The sequence below is a fragment of the Hetaerina americana genome, unplaced genomic scaffold (assembly GCF_022747635.1).
Source record: "Hetaerina americana unplaced genomic scaffold, ioHetAmer1.1.p SCAF_4, whole genome shotgun sequence".
NCBI classification, from domain to species: Eukaryota; Metazoa; Arthropoda; class Insecta; order Odonata; family Calopterygidae; genus Hetaerina; species Hetaerina americana.
The window spans coordinates 27684580-27705396 of NW_027286985.1; the positions used below are offsets into that span (position 1 = coordinate 27684580).

Here is a 20817-nt window from a genome sequence, read left to right on the forward strand (position 1 = left end):
TCTCCCGCCTTTCTAATTTCATTTCGTGTTCATTTTTTTCGAAGTGCACAGTAAACCGCGGGGATGGTTTCCCATATTAATTACTCTAACGTGACTTGGATGAATTGTTGTCACTCCCTCTTCAACTCTCTCCTCTTACCATTAGCCCACCCCTTTGGCGGCGTTAACTTTTAAACCGACGAAATAGGAGGTATAAAAGATAATTTCTGAAATACATTACAGTCATTTATCATGCCCACTGAGACCAAATCCTCAGGCGAAAATGTCTTAGCAATAATTATTAATTCGTGCAGTCATCAATTCTATACAAATAACACGAAAGATAATTTCTCCGCAGTGGGATAAATTCTAAATTGGCAGGTGACACCCACCCTACTTTTGATTATGCTTTCGCCCAAATAGAATTTAAGAAGTAAAAGAAGGGAGTTTCACAGTCCCTGTAGAATCTGAATTTTGTTTAAAAAGAGAAGGGAATTTTTATGGTATACTAAATGCGGCTTAATTGCTTGGCTCTCGTTGCCTACTGCGGAATTATTTCCCCATGATGTCATTTTATGAAAGGTGCTTTATATATACATATATATATATATACATATGTATATATATATATATATATATATATATAATTCATATTATACATGATATATATATTCACTCCTCAAATAAGATAAATAATAAATAGATACATACATTTATCTATTTAGCAATCAGAGATGAGTCAGGAAAAATATTAGCTGAAACCAAAAAGTTCCAAGAGATGTGGAAGTAATATTACAGTAACTGTAAATAAATTAGACCAGGAAGGTTAGACATAGAAATTATATGACGTAGATGAGGTTAGCTTAGGTCCACGCTTACTCTATGGTGAGATAGAAAGGGCATTAAGGGAATTGCATTGAAATAAGGCGGTGGGGGTAGATTATTTTCCTTCAGAACTACTTTAAGGTTTAGGAAAATGTGATGAACTAATTCTTATCATTCAGCTTAAAATTCATAGCAACATATTCTTAGCAGAGAGGGTAATTTGGCTGGAAGACTTAATCAGATCAGTGTTAGTTCCTATTCCAAAATAAGTAGAGGCTACATCATGTTAGGACTATAGAAAAATAAGTTGCGCATTTTGCACGTAGCTAAAGTGGTTCTCAGGATCATCGACAAGAGGAAGGATAGCCGAGAAAATGATTGCTTAAGGAATGATCAGTTTTTATTCAAGAAGGGGAGGGGCACGCGCGATGCCACTGCAGTAATGAGGTCACTAATAGAGAGGAGGATCATTGATTACATTCTGGATGTATTTGCCTGTTTAATAGATTTCGAATTGTTTTTTGATATAGTGAATAGGGAAAAATTAATGCGTTTCAGAAAATAGGAGTAGATTGGATGATAGGAAACTTAACCGCAACCTGTGCATACCTCAGACTGCTCATGCTTGAGGAGGGTGCGGATGGGTGGTGTTAGGAAGAGGAATAAGACAGGGGTGTCCATTGGAGGGGCATGGGAAGAGCTGGAGATAGGAATGAAAGCCAATGAACAATACATGAAATCAGTTAGATTTACGGATAATCAAGTTTTAGTTTGTCAGTCACCCAAGGGGTTGCAATCTCTGCTAGATGCACTAGAAAGCCAATGCGATAGGAATGTGATGAGAATAAATGTAATTAGTTCAATAGTTTCAGCCTCAACTTTGTGGAAGTTCATTTTAATAAATGAAAAAGAAACACTTTGTTCCAATCCACCACTTTATTACAGGTACGACTAGTTTCGACGCTACGGCTAGGCTAGGCTAGGCTACGGCTAGGTACCTGAGGATGACGCCGTAGCGTCGAAACTAGTCGTACCTGTAATAAAGTGGTGGATTGGAACAAAGTTTTTCATTTATTAGAATAAATGTAAATGAAACAAAGGATATGAGGTTTTCAAAAAAGGGAAAGGCTAAGTGAAACGTCATTGGAGTGTAAAAACTAGAGTAGTTGGAACAGTTTACTTATCTCCGAAGTGTTTTGGACCAAAATGGTCAAAGTATTAGGGACGTAAGGATAAGATTACGTTAGGCAAAGAAGCTTGAACAAGATGGAGGGACTTGATGACAAGGACGTTGACTAAGGATGTTAAGAAAAGGCTCGTTAAAACTGGATATGGAGCGTAGTTTTGTTCGGCGCGTAAACAAAATAATAGCCGTACATTGGAGGCTTTTGAATTGTGGGTGAGGAGAAGGTGAAGTGGACAGAAAGGAAAGCTAACGAGGGAGTACTAGGCATGGTGGGGGAGGAGAGAGGAGAAATCCAAGGGAAGCAGGAAAGATGGATGCTGATCATTTTGATATGCAATGGAACGATGAAGGGGAGAGAATATTATGCAAGCTAGGAAGGGGCAGGAATAGGATATGGATGATGGACGGAAGGAAGGGAGGTAGGAAATATACGGTGTTGAAGAAGGCCTAATTTTTTTCTCTTCTAGCATCAGACCATGTTTCGCGCACGTCCTGTTCCTGAAACATTATCATTACTTGCCCTGAGAATTTCTTCGACCAGAGAAATCTGATAAAATTGGTCTACTTCCTCCTGAAATTATTATTTGCTTTCATTGATCTGTTAGGTGATTCGACTTCAATCCATTTTATATGTGTATACGTGTATGACAAAACCATCGCAGAACTCTTTTAAATACCTGTCTGTAGCCGATGCATTCAACCCACATTCTTTCATTACTCACTCTTCACACTCTCCCCTACTTATACCACAAGATCCCCTCAATAAACCACCGCATTTGGTCGGCTTTTATTAATTATCGAATTCACAAGTTTTGCTTTCACTCAATAATGCTGAGAGTAGTACTTTTATGAATTGCCATCTTTGCTGCCTTCGACAAGCAATTTTTAATAGTAAGTACATTCTTTCCGTCGTCACTCGAGCGCCTTTTATTCTCTTTGTAACTTACGCCAACATTCTGCAAATATATACAAAATCATCCACTTCTTATATTATTTCATTATTTTTCATCCTCCCTATACAATCGTTCCTCCCATTTTCTTAAGCAAACGCCACTATTTTCGTTTTGAATGCGTTCAGTCGTTTTCATTCTTTATGTTGTACATCATATTCATAAGAATTTTGGCCGAAATTTACTTGCCTACTTTTTGCATAAATGTAAAAGAAAAAATTTCTAGTGAAATATTCAACTTTTTTAAATTAAAATATAAAGGTATTCCTTGCATGGTATTCACCCCATTTCGCGGCTAACTCGCTGGCGCTAATTCGGTTTGTTCGTGAGCTTTTCTGATCACTTCTTTGGCCTCTTTTAATTCGAAAATGGGCATCGCATTATTATTTATGGTATTCTGCATTTAATTAGTGAATTCAGAAAAATTAACTACATGAAAGTAACTTATTTCTATACGAACTTTGACCGCACATTTAAATACGGTAGTTTTGGGTTTCAAACAATTTAGTGCTATGTAGTCATCAGGGAAAGAGCAAAGACCTGGCGTCATTATTATCCTACGTTGACGCTTAAGATATCGTGAGTTTTTATTTTAAACGAGCGTTCAGGGTCTTCCAAATTCCTCAAACGAGCAAAACTTTGCGCATCCATTTTTATTGCCTCCTTTGGATTTCTCCTGAGAAACCCCTTTACTATGCAGCCATATGACATGGGCAAATTACAGTCAATGTAAGCATGTAGTTACTTTTCCCATTCCATCTGCGGTTGCTCACCAGTTCTGTTATCTATTCTTATCCTGAAAATTCTTATCCTTCCTCTCGGATTTTATTTGGTCTTTTCTAGAGATCGAGAGTTAGTTGTACCCTGAGTCTCCAATCATTAGCCGTATGCTCCTCCCATCAAACTACCACCATGCAGAACATCCAGAAAAAAATTTCAGTTCCTTGAGGTTCCCTAGTTCAATCGATGCAATGGGTTACACCTCAAATTTCCTTTAGTTGTCTATGAGTATGCGTTGAAGTAAAGAGAAGAAATAAACACTACTAGCTGAAGTGTGGACATTCCTGTTGAAGGGGCAGATAGTATTTCTCCATTCTGACATTCAGACAGTATTTTTCCATTCAAAGACATCATCTATTCGAAACGAACAGACTGTTTTGTCCGGGTGGAGTTATTCTTAATCCCTAATTGCGGCTGTTCAGGAATAGGTTTCCCAGGTCGGGGCATATGTCGCAGATCAAGCGACTTAAGTTTGTAAAATGCGACCAAATTTAAATTTTCTGCGAGCGAATTCACAACATGTGGCCTAATGGAAATTTGGGACAGTATAATTATTTTAGGTAAATTGGTCAAAAATGTCCTGGCATTGAAGTATTTGTCCACGTCTGTCTACGCAGGATCAGCACATGGTATTTTGGCATTCTGGACAAGAATTTAGCGTGCGCCTCCGATAAGGATAATCGGTAATTGGTTGAGGGGAGTGATTTGGTACCCTATGACTACTCTTGATAAAACCAAACTTGAGTTTACGTTACCTCGATTCATCAACGAATTCATCACATTTGTCTGGATGTTGCTACATTTTGTCCCTGAATAATAAAAATTATTCTATGTTGTTTCCTTTATAGTCATGTCCTCCAGTGGAATAAAATTCGTCTATGTAGGGAGACAAGTAACGCTGACGATGCGGAGTTGTAAACTGAAGGTTTCTCACCCTGCTACGTATAATTCTGGATATAATCATTAATTTATTATTACTACAGTTGCCGCATTACAATACTTACAATTTCAAATCAAAACATTTTCTCAAGAATATCTCTAATCTTGTATTCGAGTTAAATTTTTAATGTTTGAATAACACGCCGTAACATTCAATGAAAATAGTTAATGGTGAATTATAAAGCGGTTTAATTTCATGAGAAAGTATCGAGTGTAGGTATTCCATAATTCACAAACTCATTTCCAGTTAAATATTAAAGATGAAACAAGTTGTATGATGGAAGGAAATAGATTTTTGAGTTGTGATTTATAATATAATATATCAATGTTGCATAACAGAGTTACATTAACTGGATCGGGTATCTTACAAAAGATTGCGTCTAAAAACTCTTGAATTCCGTCGGGAGCCTTACTTCTTCTGGCTTCCCCAAATAAACACTGAGCAAAACTTTCACAGAATCTCTGTAACTTCTTATGAGTGTCAGAAAATTTACGTATATCTCCAACAATGAGGCTGAGCGTGCGCTAGATTGATTCGAATCATCTCGGAACTGACAACTCCTGTCGGAATCTGTGAACTATTACATAATTCAAATTACCTCCTCCGGACTCGCCACAATGAAGTGGATCAGTGGAGGAAAGGGTGAATCCATTTAAAATGAAAAGCTTCTGGAAAATCTCTTGCCAAAGTGTTTTTCAATCAGTGGAATTCTATTGTACTCTCAGATTCAAATCAATAGAGTAATGTCAAAAAATTGCTTCATGCCGATCTAGGACAATTTGACACAGCCTTTTAGGATAATGCTGAGGCCCGGATCTAATCCCTAAAAACGAATTTACCAGTAAATTGCTCCATTTCTTTTATCTTACATTCCTCTGCAAAATCCTGGATATTCTTTTTTTGGCTAAAACAACACAATTACACAATTCCGAATGTTCACTAGGTTTGCTATCAAACTGACCTTCCTAACCATCTTTATTTGAAATCGTTTATTTTATGACTTTCTCTTATCTACCCTATTGATTTAGTGATCTTAGAAATTATTTTTCTATTTTATTATCATTTTAGCGATGTGTTTCAAACTCTATTTAGCTTTTACAATTTTTAGGGAAGTCATAAGCACAATGAACCCCAGCCCGAAGAATATCGTTTTAAAGCAATTTCGCTTCGCTCTTTTTAATTGATTTTTGCCCAACGTTTTTTCTAATTCTTATAATTTGTAATATAATATTGAATAAAACCCATTAGGAGCTATTTGAAAACTTCACAGCTTAAAATAGCGTTAAACTCTTAAGGCTGACGGTTACGTCAGAGGTTCTTTTGGTTTGTCAGTATGGTCCTGAATCTGCTCCCACATTTGGATATTATTTTAAAAAATACAGGATGGCCGCCAGCGTTATCATATCATGTTTCAATTACCTTTAATTGACACTCCGCTATTTCTTGTGTTTTTGCAAAATAATTTCGCAATTAAAGTAGCCTAAATAAAAATTGAGTAGCTTCAGGCGTGATGTGGTGGGAGTTGAACATAATGAATAACTGATCGTAGCACTTCTGTCAAGTGGAAAAGTTATTCATTAGCCTAAATATGCAAAACACTTGTAAAACCAAGGGATTCAGATGCCAACGGTCGGTAACAGATCATGATCTGTATTAAGGAACCTGCGATTCAGTTCTTAAAAATGAAATGACAGAACAGATGTGGGAAGTGTGGAATAGCATCATAGGTAATTCCTGAGAATATTTTTGAAAATTATAGCATGATACTCAGTGAAGACGAATAATTTACAATCAAGACAATATTAGCAGTTTTTTTCAGTAGCGAAAGTGTCAGTTAAAACGTGTGGGCAAATCGCTATCCTTCTCAAAGAAATGGGAAGAATGGGAAGCTGGAAGTGATGGAAAAGGAATGTTTCCATGTTTCAGTACACCCCTCTACCGACCTTGAGTAAGGTTAGACATAAGTTAGTGCGACTGGAAATTACTTTAGTTTAGCTTAGACTTCAGAATGATTGTGTAGATGATAAAGCGTTCGGCTACTTACCGGAGGGCACTGAGACAAATCCCGGGTGACGCCTTTACTCAACCCCTTCTAGAATTCAAGCGGTGCGATTTTCTGGATAATAGATTTTCGTGGCCGCAGGTGGCTCGGGGAAAGGAAATGTCTCCCTATCCTGAATGCATGAATTCGATATGCCTTAGGAATGTGGAATTCCTTGTGTATGAGGTCCACCCTCGTCGTTCACAACCAACCTCCGTGTGAATCATTGTGGTTTCGTTGGTGCGTGAAGAAATATACTGATAGTACTTAGCTTTTATGTATGTACATATACACCATAACATTTCGTCCCAAGGAATTTGCGTATTTAAATACTGACAGCAATACAATAATTACATTTTTTTATATATGGTCCTTCCACGGCGTCATGTCCAGCTGCTTCACTCAGTTAATACGGCAATCAAGGTTAAATAGAAAGAAGATCAAAGAAGAGAAATAACTGACATTAGAGCTGGAGTCAATAAAAACTCTAACCTACGGAACCGGCTCCAAACTCAGTTCCAACGCCTTGGAATAAATGAAAATGAATTTTTTTTTAGCTTTTCCAAGGTAACAATCGGAAAGAAAACCGCTCTTGGTGGATGAAATCGCAGAAAATTTACTCTCTATGGCTAAAATGGAGGTGGTATTCGAAATTAATTGGTTTTAAATTAGTTTCTTTTATCATTTGGATCTTAAATTGCCAATACTTTTAGAGGATTAGGCTTTCATTTGAGTGGTTTCTCATCATGCGAAATACCCAAGCGATAAATCCCGCATTCAGATGTGACGCTGGATTTCTCGAAGTAAACAGAAGTAATTAGGAAATCTCCCAAAAGGAATACGTATGATTCTCGTTTAAGTGGCGAAAATACTTAAATTCTTGAAAATTAAGGAACTCAAAATTCGTTTAAGGAATGGATTTTTACTCTCGTTTTTATGGCTCTATGAGATTAGCCTCTTATTCTAATTTTTGGAAACCTATGCAAAAGTGCACGTGGGATTTGTAGACACACACATCTGCAATTACGGAAATATTTCGTAATATATTTATATGATAATTATATTTCCGATCATTATAATAAATTATCTTTCATCATATTCTGTACCGTAACCATTAACCCTTGAGCCATAGATTTCCCCCCCTTTGTTTCTGCTGTAGGTCTACTGCGAGTAGTGACTCATTGGAGTTTCTTTATGCATAAAACCAATTTCATTTCATCGACTAAACGCAGATCTTAAGTAGAAATGGCCAAAAAACGTGTGAAATTGGAATGAGTTGCCGAAGTAAAATATCATGTAGGTTGAAATTAAATTTTATTTATTTATTTGACAGAAGTCAACCTTAATTTCCACCGTTTCAATTGGACATACGACGAAATTTCAATGAAGAAAAACCATAACTTTTATTAATAATCGATATTCATTAGCTCGACAATCACCATAAAGTTGGCCATGGACGTGATCTTTTGCAACTTATAGCAAAGGAGTCTGAAGGAACAGGACTCCGAGGCCTCCAAAGTATTCTACACAATGCTAAGGTACTCTAACAACTCTGAACAATTTTTGGCCCTTCGTTGAGTGCCCTTGCTTAGTTGATTCCACATTTAAGTTTTGTAAAAAGAAGCTTTTCAACTTTTCTACTTTACAAAGGAACTTGATTGAGTTCGATAACTGATCATCCGAAATACCAACCATAGTACCAGTAGAAAACCAAAAATAGTACGTTTTCATTAGTATCTATATTCTCTCTGGAGAAGAAGTCAGACGCAGCGTTTATCTCTCGCTCTTTCACCACTCTTCCGCCGTTACAGAATGAGTGAAAGGATAGGAACATTCCTTTCTTGTATATATGAACATAGTACGAAGATGCGTTCGTGTTTTGGCATGGCTTTAGCCTAAAACTTAGAGAATATGCGTCAATGAAATCCCGCTGCTTTCAGAGGTGAAAGGTTTCTTGGTGGGAAGACAAACGAAAGAGATGGATGAGCTGATGAGTGAAAAGAATCGAAACCAAGCTTTAAGAATAGGAAAAGTACAGTCTTGAGAAAACAGTGAAATTAGGTAATAGGATCCTATGTGTGTTAAACATCCACTACTAAACCGTTGACGAGTCTAGGTACTTCACGTGAAACCACAAAATAAATATCATATATGTTTTATCGGAACAGTTATGACCCAATCATTAAACCCAGCAGATGTGTAATGACGCAAAAGACATTTTTTATTGGTGGCGAGTGGGCTCGACGGAGCCTTTAAGGGGTTGTATTGTTGTCAAGGAAGGACCATGAAGCCGCAGTTACCAAGGGTATCTGACTTAAGTAGCGCCTCTCGTTTAGAGAAATTTAGGCGCTAGTTTGTGATTTATGGTAATTTGTAGACCCAAATTTTCTAAATATATTTCAAACATATCTCAGCAATGAAGTTGAATTTGGAGATAGCTAATAATAAGTTGCGATTTCTGAAAGTTTTGAGAGGCAAACATAAATTATGTTAGTCCTCGTTTTAGGTATGCTTACTATCTCGCAATACGATGGGGGATCCAAAAATAACAGGAATGTTGTTATAGATTGTTTAGTTCTCAATATATTTGCATTAAATTTTGTCCACCTTCGAAGTATTCCCCATTGACCACGATGCACTTCTCCAAACGATGCTTTCATTAATTGATGGTTTCTGGCCTAACTTTATGGCACCGATTCATTATAAATAAGAGTTAGTCCTTTCATTTATTTATGATGCTTTCATTGTTCGAAACATTTCTGAAATTCATTCATCGGGATGTCCTTTAGGCCTTCTAGCGATTTTTCTTTTACCTCCTCCACAGTGTCAAAACCCTTTCCTTTCATGCCCCTTTTGAGTCTGGGGAACAAAAAGAAGTCACAGGGAGCTAAATCCGGTGAGTAGGGGGGGTGGACAGTGGTTTTCATGCCGTTTTTTGTCAAAAACTGCATCACGGAGAGGGCTGTATGAGCTGGCGCGTTGTCATGATGGAAGGACCAGTCGCCTGTTTGCCAAAGATCTGCTCTTTTGAACTCCATGACCCTCCAGACATCTCACAGAGTTGATCAATGGTTCGGTGACGGTCTTCACGTATGAGGGCATTGATTTTGTCGACGTTTTCGTTAGTTCTTGATGTTGAAGGGCAGCCTGAGCGGGGTTGGTCTTCAATTGACATTCACCATTTTTAAAACGTGTAAACCACTCGTGGACTCTGGTTTTGCTTATGACAGCTTCGACACATGACATAAGCAGTCTTGAGCATTAAAATAGTTTCCGCGGCCGATTTCCTCAACAGTAAATAAAATTTCACTGTAGCGCATTGCTCTTGATAATCCACCATCACGTTTTCCGCCAGAATGAAAAAAGTTGTTTCACTGAAACAGCCCTCACGGACGGACCGATCCAGTCACAGCGACGGCGCTGCGCATACTGACGCAGGTGGCGTGAGCCTGACGTACGACCGGCCGAACATAGGCTTCCCCCACTCTCGCTCCCCACCGCAGCCCAATTCCTGTTACTTTCGGGTCCCGCTTCGTATATTTTGGAGGAAATGCATATATTTGTAACGACACCAGATGAATCTTCGTCGATATCTACCAATCAAACAAACTTAAACCTGAATAAATGGAAATGTGATGTAATGGAAAATTACAATAAACACAATAAAGGCTTCTCAGGTCTCTATTTAAAAGAGCTTCCAACTTTTATTCGATAGCATCACTGATCTTCAACGACATTTTAAGATAGAGAAAAAGTTGGCGGATGCCGAAATCAGGATTTCGATCAAAATTTATTGATCTACTAATCCTTCTCGAGAATCTAAAATGAACATGAAAATACTCAAGTTAGCAGATTCACTTCGTCGTATGGCAAAATGCAACAAACGACAATGCAGTCAGTATGTTCGCGCGATTTGTGGTCACTTGCTGGATTCAGGTGCTGGACTAGTTTCAAAGCTATAAATTTGTTCTCAAAACAAAATTAACGTGCTTTTGGTTCTTCAGAGTAATTTTATTAATTTTTAGTATATTTCGCAAATATCCATACGTCACTTATTTAAAGCATCCGCTTTCCGATTGACGTGCCACTGGCAATTAGAAGTTGAGTACGTGACTTGACCGAAATATTTGTTTTCTTTATGACACTACTGAGTTCATGATGACTTCCTGCTGTTATAGTTATTTTTCAAATTCCTTCCCTACTTCCTTTGTTCGTCTTAGTGAGAGGAGGTTTATATTTTTCCTCGCCAGTGACGGGCAGACAGGAAGAGGGCAATGTTCTTCATCCTCAACTGCATTTAAGTCACTGCGTGCGATGAAGCCCCGCAAAACGAATTTCTTCGAACTTATAATCACTCCGCGAGAAGTTGTTTCGTCAGCTGCGAGGAGGCCTAAGTTCCCCGTCACCTCCGATCTCGATGCATTGCATCCCAGTAGATAAGGTAGGGTTTTTATGAGGTTGAGGGTGGATGGAAAGAAATCAGGCGCTTGCGTTTGCCTATTCCTTATGAAAGACCCAAGTAGCAACCGAGAGACCATTGAAACCTCCTCCATTATCGAGATTCGAACCTCGGGATGGGAATCCAGCTCTCTAGACACCACACAAACATCTGAAAAAAATGCTTCATTAGTGAATAATCTTGGTTGTTTATCACTGCGTATAATTTTCTTTAATTCAGGTTGTTTTCGGTTTCCTACGTTTTGGCTGTACAAACGAATGCTGATCCAATAAGTGCATGTTCAACAATTCACTGCAAAGTGAATTTAAGACAATGTGCAAATAGATAATTACCCAGATACGATATTTTTATTTCTACATTTGCAAAGAGAAGCATGGGGGGCGACTCTCAATATTTGGGCAATGATTCCTTAAATATTCTTACAATAATGATAATGAGAGTGGGCATTGTTGAAGTCTCCTTGAGAGATCCTGTACCTACTCAAGACTATCGAGTTCTAATGTAGGGGTAGATAAAGTATATTCATCAGAAGACAAACTAATTTTTATCTGAGATTTCCTTCATCCATTTACACAGTACCTAATGATATTGAAATCAGAAAATCAGTTCAAATACCTTTTCATTTTACAGAATGATTCTTAAAAGTTTTATGACATGAAGAAAGTAATGGCTTTTTGATAACTGCTAAAATTCTTTTTAGCCGTCAATTAATTCACTGTGAAGTCTATTTTCAAATGTGTTAATGCTTCATGTAAGAGTAAAAATCTTTTCTGATATTTTTATTTTTCAATACACATTTAAACTCAAATATAAAACTTAGCTTATTTTGATAAAGGCCTAGAAATAATCTTCATGTGATATTTTCTCAAACCGAAAGAATGGATGTTCTAAATGTATTTTCAAATGGAATTCAGGTGCCTCAGTAGTTATTTTTTTATTATTGTCTGTATGTATATTATGAAGTTTAGTATGTAAAATATGTATGGTATGATGATATGAATTTCCTTTGATGGAAGGCAAATAAATATTTGAGTTTTGGCATTTACAAAAAAGACATTTTCTTAACTTGCACATTACTCTATTACTATCGAAAAAATGGAATTTCTATACTTTTCACTTGATATTTTCTCGTTAAGGAAATATTGGAACTCAGCATAACTTAACCTCTGAGCTACAATACAAATGTAAAATCATATGAAAAATCCATAAATAATATTACTCATTAAAGTGTATCCATTCAGTATCTAACATATTTATAAAATATGTTCTGAATTCATTTATAATACATGTATGGATTGAAACTTGCTTATTTTTGTAAGTGTATGCTCAAGATAAATGATATAGAAACAGGAAGTCTTATGAGAAAATCAACGCATTTTCTAAGCAAAACTTGAGAATTTCTTTAATTTTTTTCTTAGAATAACTTTTCTTATGTGGGCTCTTTTCTCTCTTGTTTCAGGTGCTGCTTACCATTTTCGTAGTGCTGTCAAAAATTTCAATTAGTTCGAGGTTTGCTAGGTATGAAAAAGTGAGAATTGCTAATAATATCAGGCAAGATATATAAATATTACCTTAAAGACATTTTTATGGTGATTTTTTTCAAAAAGGAAGGAAAATAGTCCTTCAGTGCATTTTATGAAATATTTGATGGTATTAAATTTTTGAGAAAGGAAGTTGGGAAAAATTTTATCCGGTAAAAACAAAGTTTCTTTCAAGACTTGAAGAGGAAGGTGAGGAGGGAGGCAGATAGGGGGTGATAGAAGGCTGTGTACAAGGAAATGGGGGATCAGCCAGTGATATGGTGGAGGAAGCACTCCGTACACGCACCCCCCTCTTCCCGCCCCCATCCCCGATGAGACGTCTCCTGGTGGATGCGCAGGTGACTGAAGCACGTTTATGCATTAAATAAGAAAATGCTGATCCACACGCATTAACACCATCCTGTACAACTGCTTTATTCTGTGCTTCATGGAAGCTCAAAAATAGTTCACTGCTTTAAGGTAAACTTTTCTTTCAGATGAGTTTAATCAATTTTTAAACACTAAAAATGTAAAACTGATGCAATTTTGGGAGAAAAGCGGCAAGACACAAAAATGAGAAATTCCAGCTTTCAAAAAATTTGAAAATTGATGAGCCTTTCTCACATATGTTTGCCAAGGCTCAAACATTTGTTGAAGGGAGGCACGTTGGACTCTTTGGAAAATTTTAATTGGCCAAAAATGTCTTACAGCACTGAGTTGGTGATAAAAATGGTCTTTTTCACTGTGCATCAATTTTATAATTGTATATGAAATTAAATGTTTTAAGTTAATTGAATTAACATTAAATAGAAAAGTGAAATACCAAAGAGGTATTCTATTGAATTCATGTAATTTTTTGTCATAATTTAAATTAATACTTGCTGAACATATTTCGTAAAACTCTAAATTAAGATTTACTATTTTGAAAAATAAAACAGTTTACAATGAACTCAAGAAAATATCCTTTCCGAGCAAGATGGAGTAGTTATCACTTACATTCTTGTATTGAATGATATCAGCCGACAGTTTCTAGCAAATTCATGTTATTTGTTCAATAATCCATCTTGCCCTTGCTATTAATTAAATTCAGATGTGTTTTTTTAACATAAAAGTTAAACAGAGAGAATATTCTTGAATTAAACAAAAAATCTACTTGAAAGGAAAAATATTTTATTTTATTGATATTTATAATATTGAAAAATAAAACCTAAATTTATCTCATTTTTTTTAATAAAAATTTGATGGGACTTAACTGTAATTTTTTATCCTGTGTAATTCTGTGTCCTATGGAAATTGGAGGTATAGTGTACAAAAATACTGGCTGCATATTATGTAAAAAAATTTACTTGTTCTCAGAGTAGATCTAAAGAAATTCTAATGAAAGTAGGACACTGATGCTTTTATGATATGGACTTTATTTATATTAGGTGAAAGTGCGTTAAACAGCAGGAGCTCAGTATTAACCTAAAAAGATCAGAGTGGTATTCCAAGGATTTTATATTATACAATGGTTAGGAGCAAATTTAAAAAAATTGAAATTTTAGGTAATTAGACCAACTTACAATGAAATTACTTCATGAAATTATATAAAATATGCCAATTTTGCAATGTGTACATGAGAAATCATGAAGAATCAAGTTTCAAGTAACATAGGGACATGGTTCTGATATCAAAAATATTTTGTACACAATTTATATATGCCCTAAAGTAAAACCATGATTTCAATATAATAATAAGAATAATTGAAATATTTATATGCATGGGCACTATAAGTGCAGTATTCAATTTGAAGACTGGATTCATAGGTGACCATAGACCTCACCTAATACTAATCCCAAATGCATGTGAAAGTCACATCTAGTTATAGGGACCAGTTCCTTTCCCTGTGGTTTCCCAGGAAGACTGGATACCCAAAACTTCCCTCAGCATGAATAAAACTGAGAGTAGTCTGACTCTACCTAATGGTCTACCATACCTTCAAAATGATTATAAGACAATATTTATTTTATATGGTAAAACAACAAGTAACCATGAAATAGGTCATATAACATTCTATAGGTATCATGAATTTTTCATACCCATTTGGCACTGTTTGCACCTTGAAAAAAACATTCATTATCATAAAATCACAGTATTTGTGTCCATGTGAAATATGATAGTAAAATTTTATTTACCTTATTTTTATTCACAGACTATTTTCATTCCTCTTAAATATCCTCAAATATTGTCTGATGTACATCTCTTTTAGCCAAATTTTGATTCCACATTGGTTTAAATTCCCTATTTAATAATGAAAGCCAACAAATTCCCCTGCAATATAAACGTTGAAGTTGAATAAATAATGTTAAAATTAAATTGTGTGTCAAGAAAGAATCATCATAATGATAATTTTTTTGCACTAAATTTCATCCCAGTAAGTTTGTTGGTACTACCTAAAGTGAGAAATAAGACAGAAAGTAAATTAATAACATATTCCCTGATAATTGAGTGCTATTGTATTTGCCCAGCTAAAATTATTGAAGAAGCAGACATTTTTGCCTGTATTCTTACAGAAGTTAACCTTTTAACAACTTTCTTTAACTAATGTTCCCAAATATCTTTCCCAGAAAAGTCACTACTCTGGATGGAATATGGATGGTAAATCCAAAAAAAATATGAAAAGGCATTTTAATTTTAGAATTTTAAGGATAGTTCATGAGACTGTTAATTAAACATTCCTTAATGAATAAATGAGTATTTCACTGGGTGAGAAAGATCAATTAGGGTGAATTGCAAGTGAATTCTTCTCTTCGCAATATTTTTACAAAATATGGTCAAAACATAATTTTCAATTGCCATGTTATCCCATCTTGATAAAATGGGACAGTTGCCTAATCATGAGACAAAATCTACTATCAGTACTTGGATTACACACTTTGGCAAAAAATTGAATGAAGGCCGAATTTTCTTCACTCATGGAATCATAGGTTTTTTGTAAAAGTACTTCATAAAGAAGCCCTTAAATCTAGAATGATAAATAATGCCTTTAATGTGGCAGAAGTATGCATGAAAAATATGAATAACATTGTTAATTATGATGAATTGGAAACATTAAAGAATAAATTGTTTTGATACATATTTGATAATGAATATCATATGTCAACAACAGCTGCATCTTATTATATCATTTTGAAATTTATAGGTTTTCATATAAATAGAAGTAAATTTTCAAAAGATTGATAGTCGCATTAAGGAATAGCAAATGTAGATTAAAATGTATTTATAGAGGTAATTACCCAAAATATGGCATACAATAGCAATTTAAAAAATAGAAAATAAAAATATTCCTAAAATGTATCATATTGACATATAAAACAATATTCTGTTGTGCTGGCTAAATCTTGAAGCTGTGGCAACTTCAGTAGGAGGGTATTGCAGAGCCTTAAAAAGTGAACAGCCATATGCTCAAAGATTTTATAAGGTAATTTCAACTGCAAGCATATTTAGAGATTTTTTTAAAAATACCTAACTGTCTCAATTTTTAGGTATCTAATAGTATGAAATAACTTAAACAATGGACCAAAATCACTAGTTTTTACTTACATCTTTATTCCACAGTTAATTGAAGTTTGAGGGGGCATTACATTACACAATAAAATCAATGATATCTTTTTATTTCAACCTCATCTCAATTGATTTCATTATTTAATGATAAAGAATGTCTTATTTATAATGCAATAGGCAGGATACTGTATTCAATCCAATATAATTATTTTTACACACACTGACATATAAGGTTCTTCAAGATCAGCACTAAGTCGCTCATTGAAAAAGTACAAAAGAAAAGTCATATCATTGTAGTTTTCTTGTTACTCATAAAAAATGTTCCCAAATTAAAACATGTAAGAAAACTGTCTTTTCAAGCTTCTGCAGTAAAAAATTTTATTTGCCTTATATGTGCTTGCTGCCTTTAGAATCTGAGCTCATTCTTTGGCTGACCGTCTACTATTCTTGCTTCAAATCTTAGCAAAAGACAACCAATACATGCAGCTTTGTAGTTTTAGATGTAGTTTACTTTTGTAATTTGTGTTTGTGAAGAGTAAGTTTGAGCAACTAATCATTCCATCATCTGTTTTTTATTCTATCATCTAGTATTTTAGGAGGTGAAGTACCAATGTCTGACAAAAATGAAGTTGGTATTTTCATTAAAATGAATATTTTCGGATACCACATTGCACTCTCTGCTTTCATTTTCATTTAATTAACCTCAAAACAGGCATCTTTGTACAATTGGGATTATCTTAAGGAGTAATTAAATCTGATTTTTTAAATACTACTTACTGCTATATTACTTGCAGAGATATACCATGCCAAAGTTAAGATCATTTTGTATGTTAACACTGCACTGCCAATTTCCTTTGTATTCCATTATAGACTAATAATATACTATATTCTGTCTTGGAAATTATTAGAGGTGTAAATTGTGGCACAGGAGTGTATTATTGAACACTTTTTTTGCACAATAAAATAAAGTATAACCAAAGTTATTATACCTCATTCCTGAATCAATTTCTCTCTTTACAATAATAGGCCAAATTCCGAAGGATGGTAGAGGAGAACAAAGGGATGCCAAACAGAATAGACAGTGAAATGCAGGGAATCATTGGTAATCCACAATCTGCCGGCACCTCCTCAACCACTGCCTCACCATCCTTACCAGCCCTTCCCAAGAGACCAACTGCAGCACCACCACCAATTCCTAATCAATCAGTACCTGGATCACCCTCATCAGGGCCTGGACCCCCTGTTTCTGTCAATGCTGCTACATCAGTGCCAACAACCATCAGTTCCACCCAAGATGACTCTCACCAACTCCCCCCCTCTTCTGCTAGCATCTCCTCACCAATGCACAAGGGTGCTATGGATAAAGTGGCCAAGGACATTGAGGAAACCTCTTTGCCACCTAGTGCAGATGGAAATTCTCAGGGCATTCCAACATCTTCCACGGCAGGTAGTCTTTCACCTGCCGCCTCATCAACGGCAACCAACGAAACCAAAGATATGAATGTGGCAGAGGAAGAATCCAAGACAAGTGAGAGTGATCCAAAAAACTTGCCTGAGTCAGAGCAGGGGGCAGCAGTGGCAGATAAGGACACTTTAGGGACAAAATCCCCCAATTTAACTAAGCTGGGGGAAAGTTCATTCAGCCGCAGTTGGCGGAGGGGTGAGTCCAGGGGGAAGGATGGGATGGACTATTATGGGGAGGCAAGGAGGATGGACAGGAGGAGAGATGAGGGTGAGAACAGGTGCTGTAGGAGGGCCCGAGAGGAAAATGAGAGACTGAGGAGGGAAGTTGTCACACTGAGGAAATTACTTGGAACAGAGGACGAAGAGGAGGAAGGTGCTGTGGGTGGAGATGTGAGAGCTATTGGTGATGTTGGAGCAGAAGGAGAAGATGGAACTATGGCACCACGCCACCGACGAAGGCTCCAGGTGATGGAGTTGGAATTGCGCCATGCCAAAGAAGCTGTTGCAGGTTTGTTATAGTGGCTATGAAACGCATGCTAAAAATGAAATTTGTCATGACTTGTTAAAAAAATTGTATTATGCAGGATATATAGGCCATAAATTAGTTCCTGGCTTTGTAAGGTAGATGAAATAGGGTACATAGAATTAGAAGAGATTTTTTGTCATGGGATAATTAAAAGTGACACATTCAAAAATGAACATTTTTGTAGTTACAAAAGTAATGTGAATAAAATATTAAATAATGAACTATGCAGTACATTGGGCAAAATAACTGCCTCCTTATACCAAGAAATTATTTTGAATTCAGCTGATTCTATTCCCAGCCCTAATTTCTACTTTGATGCTACAGTCTCTTCTACCACACAGGACCAAATACATATGTGTCTTCTACCATACTCTTACTCAACCTCTTCTAATACTATTTCTGTTCAAAAATGCAAGACTATAATTTGCAAATCTGTGTGAAAAACACTTCTGATAAAGGGCTCTCTTTTTTTAATAAAATGTGAAACTGAGACATCTTACAATATTTTACTGAGAGAAGATTGTGGATATTATTGGGTTTATCCACCCTCCTTTAATTGCTTAAAATTCTAACTACCTGCTAGATATCAATCCATTCCCATCGTTGTGAAGGCATATGCTGTAAAATTCCTTTTCCAGTAGCAACTACTCCTTGAATACTTTAAGATACAAATGGCACGTGGCTCAAAGATTGAATGTAAAACTGAACATGCAATGTAAATGTCCTAAGTATATGCTAAAATGATCTGGTGCAGAAACTTTCTGTAAGAGAATCATAGGTGACCAGTAAGTTTAAAGTAAGAAAAATAGTTGAATCACACTCTTCACTTTTTAATCATATATTGTATCCTTGAGAATTTCTCATTTTTGCCTAATAAGACATTATTACATTGCAAAGACAAATAAGTTCTCTGTATTTTTTGGTTGCTAATCGGTGTTTAACTAGGCCTGATATACAAGTTTGTAATGTACAAGTTGGTGTACTTCTCCTTGACTATGATGAGAACAAGAAAAAGGTGTGAAAAACAAATTACACTTTTTGTTATATGCTGTTCATTTTCATTATTCAAATTTATCTCACTTAGTAACTATACCTTTTGGTGCAGAAACATGTACTTCCAAGTAAAACATCTCAGAATATGGGCAAATAAGGTATTAAATTATATGAGAGTTTTGCCATCAATTACGAAAAAGAGGAAGAATAAAACTGCTAAAATAGAGAGGATAAAATATATGTATATATATATATATATATATATATATATATATATATATATATATATATATATATATATATATATATATACACATATATATATATATATATATATATGTATATATATATATATATATATATATGTATATATATATATAAAGGAAATAGAACTGAAGCTTGGGATTAGGTGAGTTGTAGAATTTTTGGATATTTTCTATTAAAGGTTTTCTGGATTATTTTTAGCTGTCAGTGGGTAATTTCATTGGTGATGACTAATTGTTATACAACTTGTAACTTCGACAGAATTAAGGTGCCCACAGGGTATGTAAAAGGTATGCATAATACAGTTTGAGTGGGTATTAAGAGCACAAAGTAGAGAGGGGTTGTTCTTGAAAGAATTAAGAAAAGGAAACAGAATAAGGTTCATCATCAAAGTTCATTAGGTTAGGGGATGATCTCAAAAGGCTTCATAAGCCAAAATATCTCATGGAAGGGGACAGAGATTTTATGTTATTTGGCTTAACCTCTCCTGCCACTGTAAGATTAATATCCTTTTACAATTAAACTTTCTGTCCCTTCTTTCTCCTCTCCCTTATGCCCTCTTCATTCTTCATCATTCACTTTTCCCATCATCCCTCCCATGTCATATTTTGTTTTTGTTATCCTGTATCATCTTTCTAGGCTTTTTTTAGAATTCCTCATCTTCTCCCTCAAATTCAGTCACACACCATCCTTTAGCAGTTCATCCTCATCACCAGAATGCCAGAAATGAATAGCTGAAGATTTTCCAGTAACCGACTAAGAGTATAATTGAAAATGTTTTTTAGTTCAAAAATATCCAATAACGTTTTCTACCTTTCAGTCATTAGTAAATTTCTCAAAATTCAAATGAAAATTATCTTGAAATATTTTATTTTACATGTATTTTCTTCTCCATGGTGGATTTATAGAGAGGGTAAAGTTCAAGATAATTTATGTGAGTAAATGCCTATCATAGTAGGGGAGATAATAATAGATTGTTTGCTATACTCATTCGAGAGTGTAGTACATTGTGCCCATTTTTTATTTCATCATCCTTTTTTTACTACATTTCAATAATGAATTCTTAATTTTGTGATATGATAACATCTGGCTCATACTAAACTCATCTGTTTTACATCAGTGATCAAACTCCCTCTAGGAGAATATCTTTTCTAAATATATTCTAAACTATTTCCTAACCTTTCATTCTGGTAGCTGTCATTTTCAGTAGATTTCATTTTCCGTGTAACCTGTACATATATCCCTGGTTAAATAGCTATTGAAACTCTGGCCCTTGTGTAAAGATGTGCTAGGAACCACATTACCTGGGAAATTAAGGTACAAATTGGGAAAGGTTTAACTTTCCTA

The 20817-nt window shown here is 35.4% G+C and overlaps 1 protein-coding gene across 10 annotated transcripts in view; it reads left to right on the top strand.

Moving 5' to 3' along the window:
* Positions 1-20817, top strand: part of Liprin-gamma (liprin protein kazrin) — a 146735-nt gene that overhangs the window by 99063 nt on the left and 26855 nt on the right. For 9 of the 10 annotated variants that reach the window (XR_011701729.1, XM_071590373.1, XM_071590372.1 and 6 more), the window contains exons 2-3: positions 12620-13039; positions 17250-18195. Coding sequence is in view for 9 of the 10 variants with exons in the window: in XM_071590373.1 (XP_071446474.1) it covers positions 12959-13039; positions 17250-18195 (1027 nt within the window). In the remaining variant the exon portion in view is untranslated. Of the gene's footprint in view, positions 1-12619; positions 13161-17249; positions 18196-20817 lie in introns of all 10 variants that reach the window. The other variant, XM_071590380.1, reaches the window with a different exon arrangement.